This window comes from Sinocyclocheilus grahami, unplaced genomic scaffold (genome assembly GCF_001515645.1).
Source record: "Sinocyclocheilus grahami isolate Dianchi unplaced genomic scaffold, SAMN03320097.WGS_v1.1 scaffold2429.1, whole genome shotgun sequence".
Taxonomy (NCBI): Eukaryota; Metazoa; Chordata; class Actinopteri; order Cypriniformes; family Cyprinidae; genus Sinocyclocheilus; species Sinocyclocheilus grahami.
The window spans coordinates 74,635-82,755 of NW_015507608.1; the positions used below are offsets into that span (position 1 = coordinate 74,635).

An 8,121-nucleotide genomic window follows, 5' to 3' on the forward strand; every position below is an offset into this window, starting at 1 on the left:
ACAAATATGAGTGTGAGTAAATGATGACATGTTTCATTTTTTGGGGGAAATTATTACTCTAATTACTGAGAAATGGTTATTTTTTTTTTAGAAAGTTAATCTGTAACCTTATGAAGTTAAATATTTCAGGCAAAAATAGGACGAAATACACGCCATCATCAGAGTGTCATTCAATATTGAGGTGACGCTTTTAAACAGTGTACGCTTCTATCACTCTAATTCAGTGCTGAACACAAAGTTTGGTTACTTATACAAAACTGACAACTGCATTCTGAACTGAATTTAGCTGCAGTATATACTTGGTCTTTGTGTTCATCACCAGAGATTGAGGGTTTGGTTCAGCACACAACTGTACGACCCTCACTATGTCTGCAGTTTACATGTAAAGTGTAGGACGCCTGAGGTGGACTGTGAACAGAAGTTTCTCCATAGAATGACTGACTAAATTTACTAAAATGTGCGATGCATAATAATTATCAACCACAAGAGACCTTTCTTTAAAGTTTGATCAGACTTCAATTTGAATTAAGTTTGCAAAATATCAATTGTTGTTGAGCTGAAATCTGGATGCTGTATGTGTTCATGTAGTAGTAAGGCTGGGTGATATGACCAAATAAATTATCACGATAAAATTTTTTTATATCAGTCGATAACAATAATTATCATGATACATTTTAAATCTTTATTTCTTTCAGGTTTAAAGGCAGATTTCTGCTCCATAAGTGAAAGTTGTAGAAACCAGACCATTAATTGTGGTTTTAAACTCTTTATGGTCAAAACATGACACACACTACACGTTTTTGAATTCTTTACACGTTTACAGTCAGTTTTTTCTTAACAAAACTATTATTTTAATAGAAAAAAATATTTCTTAGTTTCTGCATGTTCTAATGAGTGATATTGTATCAAATTATGAAACAGTTTTGTGTTGCCTGACTTTGACATGTATCTTCAGCACAGTTGGCAGTGCAGGCTGCAAAAATAATATAACTTTTTTTTTTGTCTCTTAGAAATGCACATTTGAATTGAGTTAGGATGTAGATGTTAATGTATGTTCATTATCAAAATCAGTAACATCTGTAAATATTCTAACAACTTAATTTTTATATGTTGAAATTTAATTATTCTGACTGTTTGTGTTTTATTAAAATGAACCACTGTTCTAGATCATCATAACCACAGTTTAAACCAGACATACAGCACCTCAATACCATGGTAAAAATGTAACTATATGCCTATGGTTTCTATTATGAAAAACAGTAGTCTAAATATATTTATTATAAATGCACAAACGCTATAAATTAATAACAAATAAAGCCTGTAATTATATTCCATTACTCATTTAACACATTTAATTAATGTTTACATTAATTATATGACAAAATTGGATATTAATATCCCACACTTCTTCCACAATAGCATGGTGCATTTAGCGTTACTACAGTAAATTCATGGTAAATGATGGTGATTTGTGGATTGAAAAGTCTTCTGACTGTATCGCTGCACACAGTGTTTCTCTTGTTTGTCAGCGCTGTTTCATCTGGTTTGAATCTAGTTTAAATCAGCGAGTCATTTGTGTTCTTCTCTGAATTGAAGCTTCGCTCTGGATCTCACAGCTGATTAGTGTCACGAGTAACACATCTGCTCTTGTGAGCTCGCACTGTGCTGCCGTTTAAACATTATATCGAACATTTATATAACTCTTGATATCGTTTTATCGAGGAAAATTATCACTATAAATTATCATTTTATCGCCCGGCCCTATGTAGTAGAGTGAGAAAAATTATATTTAACTCACCCATCACAGTGAGATAAACAGCAGAGCTTGATTGTGATGAGTTTGGTCTTTCATCTCTCTGTCCTCTACACCAGTACTGATCCTGATCAGACTCAGTAGCTCCTCTGATAGTGAGAGTGTCTCTGTTTACAGTGTAACGCTCAGACGTCTGTAACATTACACTGTCTGTGCCTTTATACCACTCATATCTCCAGTTACTGTAAGACTCAATCACACACGTCAAATTGACTGTCTCTCCAGTGAATACAGGACTGTTTGGTGTCACAGTCAGTGTAGGTCTGGGTAAATCTGTGAAGAAAGAAGACAGAGCTCTTTCAGTGAACTAGTCAGAAACGTGATCTGATCATCTGAGTTCCTGTATTTGTGTGACACTTATGTCAAAGAGGAGAGATGTGGAGAAGAGAGTGATGATTAAGTAGGAACTATTTCCACTAGTAAAGGCTAATGACTGGTTAACCTGGTTAACAGAAATTTCCCATTTGTGCAGAAATAAAGAGTCTTTGAGTAGCTACAGAAGTTCAGTGTCCATTTGTCTTTTGCACACAACACAGAGCTGACGAGCCTTCACGTAGGAAAAAGCTCCAGTCAAAAGCTCCAGTCGCCATTCATAACTCATTAGAGTCACATTTGGAGCAACAAAAGGGTGAGATGAAGACATACTTTTGATTTTCAGGTGAGATAATATTGAAACTTTGCTGTGGGTGTCAGTTAAAATAAATCTTAATTCTAATGTTTAGTACATTATCTCTCTCTTGCTCTCAAATTCAGATGAGCTTTATTGGAATGACTTCTACAGTATTGCCAAAGCCCTGGCCATCACATGATTATAATATACATACATAATGAATATATAACACAATAAAAATAAATCAGCCATAAAGTAAATAAATGAATACATTTTTTATAAACAAGAAATAACAAGATAATTAAGAAAAAGTATTGAGATGAAATTTTGTTATTGACCAAATACTTATTTTCCACCATAATTTGCAAATAAATTCTTAAAAAATCCTACAATGTGATTTTCTGGAATTTTTTTTCTCATTTTGTCTCTCGTAGTTGAGGTATACCTATGATGAAAATTACAGGCCTCTCTCATCTTTTTAAGTGGGAGAACTTGCACAATTGGTGGCTGACTAAATACTTTTTTTTCCCCACTGTATAATAATGTTGTGCAGTAGAAAGTTTCCATGGATGTTAGAGGTTCTTCATGGAAGCATCAATAGCAATAAAGAAGCTTTATTTTTAAGAGTGGAAGTTTACACAGAGAATCCTCCTAAGAATCCTCTCAGAGAGCTCTAGAAATCAAAGAATGACACATTCTTTTGAAGACAGTGATTGGTTGTCCAAGAGTCTATTTTTCCTGTTTTACCCCAAACACACACACACACACACACACACACACACACACCTTAACAAATGTATTAGAAAGAGATATAAATAATATAGTCATAATAAAGAGAAAGAAACAAATATTTTAGGAATCAGTAAAAAACTTTTTTTAAACAAAAAATTGTGTTGCCATTCATTGGGCAAATAACAAATAAATGAAAATAGTCAACTAAGCAATTAAATAGTCTTTATTCACAATTTTTTTTTTTAAAGAAGCTTTATTTTTAAGAGTGGAAGTTTACACAGAGAATCCTCCTAAGAATCCTCTCAGAGAGCTCTAGAAATCAAAGAATGACACATTCTTTTGAAGACAGTGATTGGTTGTCCAAGAGTCTATTTTTCCTGTTTTACCCCACACACACACACACACACACACACACACACACACCTTAACAAATGTATTAGAAAGAGATATAAATAATATAGTCATAATAAAGAGAAAGAAACAAATATTTTAGGAATCAGTAAAAAACTTTTTTTAAACAAAAAATTGTGTTGCCATTCATTGGGCAAATAACAAATAAATGAAAATAGTCAACTAAGCAATTAAATAGTCTTTATTCACAATTTTTATTTGTTTTGTATGACCTCATTTGGTCTTGAAACAGCTTGCATTCTTGCTGGCATTGTTTTTATGTACTTTTCCAGAGTATCTGTTGTTACTGACTTCCAAATAGTTTCTAGTTATTCTCAACGACTTTTGATGAAACTTGTGTGATCTATCTTTAAATCCATTGAATGTCAACAATAATTATATTTTAGCATTATAAACACTACTGTGACTAAAGAGCTCACACATACTGGTGGATTAACCATTACAGAAATATAAAAAATATATATATATTATTCAGTGTGGCACAAACCTTACATTGGGTGGTTGTCTAATAAATTTGATAAGCACTGTACACACACACACATAGATAGATGTTGTGTCTCTAATAAGATCGGTCACAAACATGATCCCTGCACAATATCATCTAACACTGTCATCCATTGTCTGCAACATTTCTTCCCCTCTTCATCTTTCAGCCATTTTCTCCTCTTCTAAAGAAACTTTTAAGCCTCTTAAAAGTCTTCCTCCCTACTCCTAACACTTTTAAGAGTTAAGATGCTTTGTGAATAACTTTTATCTTTACTAGGATCTTCTCTTTAATTTTAAGGGGAAACGTCCACTTACTGTATCTAAGAATTTTCTCTGAATTTTTTCACTAGGAGCAACTCTTTGCACTAAGAGTTTTCATGAAAACGGTCCCAGGTCTGTCAGATAGAAGCCTTTAACTGTTGTGTCGTCTGTCGTGTCTCTGTTTTTATCAGGATTATAGAGCCATGAGTTTTGTGTTTTTAAGATTACCCCTCATACTTCAAATTTAAAATACATGTTAAGATTCCTGCAATTAGTTTCACTGTTATTTGCTCTAACTGTTTTGAACACGTGTAAACAACCCATTAGCAAGTTAAAATATTATCAAATAGAATTAAATCAATTTTAAACAGAGTATAAAACAGAATTAAATTCTCAAAAGAAGAGTGACAAGTGTATTTATCAGCAGTGTGAATGTAACATCTGAGAATCTCTCGATCGGATCTGTAACCGTACATTTAGACTGAGTTTAAGAGGACAATGATATTTAACTCACCCATCACAGTGAGAGAAACAGAGCTTGATTGTGATGATTTTGGTCTTTCATCTCTCTGTCCTCTGCACATGTACTGATCCTGATCAGACTCAGTAGCTCCTCTGATAGAGAGAGTGTCTCTGTTTACAGTGTAACGCTCAGGCGTATGTGGCATTACTCTGTCTGTGCCTTTATACCACTCATATCTCCAGTTACTGTAATCAGACTCAATCACACACGTCAAATTGACTCTCTCTCCAGTGAATACAGGACTGTCTGGAGTTACAGTCAGTGTAGGTCTGGGTAAATCTGTGAAGAAAAAAAAGTGACTCAAACAATAAAAATATATTGTTGAAAATGTGTTACAAAACTCTATAGTTCATACATTATTTTATGTCATATTTCATAACATTTCTTCTGTTTTGCTTTTGTCCTGTCATTAGTTTTCTGGAGGCTCTGGCTCTAGGCGTATGTGGCATTACTCTGTCTGTGCCTTTATACCACTCATATCTCCAGTTACTGTAATCAGACTCAATCACACACGTCAAATTGACTCTCTCTCCAGTGAATACAGGACTGTCTGGAGTTACAGTCAGTGTAGGTCTGGGTAAATCTGTGAAGAAAAAAAAGTGACTCAAACAATAAAAATATATTGTTGAAAATGTGTTACAAAACTCGATAGTTCATACATTATTTTATGTCATATTTCATAACATTTCTTCTGTTTTGCTTTTGTCCTGTCATTAGTTTTCTGGAGGCTCTGGCTCCGTCACGTCCTCAGACAAACACCTCTGACTCATCATAGAAAGCAGAATGAAGCTCCTGCTGAAGAAGAGCTGAAGACCTCCAACTACAACCTCATATGAGGAGCAACTGACTCTCAATCAACTTCAACAGACTATATGAAGACTTCATGAACTCATTTAACATCATTATCTGTAAGTCTCTTCATTCTCTCTAACTTCAGGACAAAACTCATCTGTACTAAACTCTCTCACTAATGACACACGCAGATCAGGACCTGTATTTATCAAGCCTCTGAGAATTACTCTCAAGAACGCTGCTAAGAATTTACTTAAGTGTAAAATAATTGTTGTAAAAGTATATATATATTTTTTTTTTCATAACTTGTGTGCTTTTCCTGGTCGAGTCGGAGTGAACTGCTGTGCTAATAGGCTCATGAACACTTAGTCGTGCACAGAGCCCAACAGCCAAAGTCATGGTATTCTTATAAAATGTTAGATGTCGATTTGTTTTTCCACCAAATAATTTAATAATTTAATAATAATTTTATATTATTAAACCCCTGAACATGTGGCGTATCCGAATATATGACGTGTGCCAATGGGAGCACTGCTGTGGTGGGTTGCACCATAAAGGATTAAGCTTAAATCTAGATTAAATCAAGGTTTATCCAATAATTCTGTTGCATCAATCTTTAACCTTGTTTAAAAATAAGCAGGTTTAAATTTAAACCATCATTTTGACACTGGATTTTATTTGTATTTAAGATTAATTTCAATTCCGTTGCTCCATAACTTTAAACTCAGATTTAAATCTGTATTAGGGATTAACTTTAAATGTACAGGTAAGGAGGTTTAACTAACATAAAGTGCAACACCGGCAGCGTGTGAGGGTCGTGGCGGCCTGTAAGTTTACGCCCGTTGGAGTCTGAATGTGGATCCGTCCCTCAGCTCGGTGTCAGACAAAGAAAAGTTAGGAGGAATATGTGCAGCATTTAACGGCAGCTGTGATGATGAGGTGAGCACCAGTGATGCTGCTGCGCCTCTCCTTTCTCAAAACAGACGAGGTGGCGCTGTGATGAGCGGAGGTAGTCACTCCATGAATCGTGCCAGTTGTTTTCTCTTATCTCAATTTTTGTCATAATATGCTGACACATTACTGCATTAATTGATCATATAACTGCACAGTATCTGTCCTATAAAGAAGGGTCTCCCAATCTGGGGTTTGTGAGTTAATGAAAAGCTAATAATTAAATCAGAAAAAAAGATAACATTCAAATAAATATTAAAAAAATAAAAACAACCAAAATAAAACAGTAAAAAAAGATTAAAATAACAAAGTGACTCAAAAAAACCCATTGTATATATGTTTACAACTTTTAATATGATTAGTCAAATAGGCTCATTTATGAGTACAATGATATTAAACTCACCCATCACTGAGAGAGAAACAGAGCTTGATTGTGATGAGTTTGGTCTTCCGTTTCTCTGTCCTCTACACGTGTACTGACCCTCATCAGATGATTTAGATCGTTCAATAGTGAAAGTGTTTCCAGTGTGACGCTCAGACACTTTAGTGCTGTCTTTATACCACTCATATCTCCAGTTACTGTAAGACTCAATCACACACTTCAGACTCACTCTCTCTCCAGCAAAAACACTGTTTGGAGTCACAGTCAGTGAAGATGTGGGTAAATCTGTGAAGAAAGACAGAAATATGAAGTGACTGAAACAGAAGTTCAGAGGAAAGAATTACTTTGTAAATGTGTCACAAAACTATATCGTTTTTATAATCTATTATTAAAATATAGTCTATTTTTTTATTTTTTTCATAACTTGGTCGAGTCGGAGTGAACTGCTGTGCTAATAGAGTCTCATGAACGCACAGCCGTGCACGGAGACCAACAGCCAAGGTCAGGATATTTGTTATAAAATTACATTTCGATTTGTTTTCCACCAAATCCCTGAACACGTGGCTTATCCGAATACAGTTTTGTCATAATATGCTGCCACAATACTGCATTGTCAGGATTTGTCTTACAGTGTGTCTACAATGCAGCAGAAACAGTGCGAGCGCTTGAAGTGCTAGAAATACATGAGTGAACCCATGAGTGGAAGAGATCCGGGGAACATCTGCACTGTGAGTCGATGTACCTCACGAGAGAAGAAGAAAGACCAGCAAGCAGGTAAACATATATGTTTGTATGTCTGTGTGTTTTTTGTCAGTTTTTTGAACACCAGTTTAACCTAGAAACATTTACTCATAAACATGGAGGCAACAAACTTTGTTGTTTCAATTAACAAACGACTTTGTCAGCTTATTGAATTACCACATTAAAATTATTTTAACAAGCAACACTTATCTTATATTAACGTGAAGTTAACTAATGTGAAATTATGTTCATGTGATAACGTTGGCCAGTAGCTTATTGAGAAAATAAAATTGTATGTTATAGGTTAAACTAAAGTTTTATGGCCGCCTTTCTTCTTTTAGCATTAGTTTGTTATAGTTTTTTAATGGAATTTAAGACTTACTGCATTGTGTTTGTGTGTGTGTGTGTGTGTGTGTGTG

General features: G+C 34.6%; 1 protein-coding gene across 1 annotated transcript in view; it reads right to left on the reverse strand.

The window, feature by feature from the left end:
* Positions 1–215: 215 nt before the first annotated feature.
* LOC107574997 (basement membrane-specific heparan sulfate proteoglycan core protein-like) overlaps positions 216–8,121 on the reverse strand; it is a gene marked incomplete at its 5' end in the record, with an annotated part of 8,965 nt that continues 1,059 nt past the window's right edge. Inside the window, 4 exons of the mRNA XM_016261413.1 lie at positions 216–226; positions 1,799–2,086; positions 4,828–5,115; positions 6,983–7,246. Of these exons, the coding sequence (XP_016116899.1) occupies positions 216–226; positions 1,799–2,086; positions 4,828–5,115; positions 6,983–7,246 (851 nt within the window). The remainder of the gene's footprint in view (positions 227–1,798; positions 2,087–4,827; positions 5,116–6,982; positions 7,247–8,121) is intronic.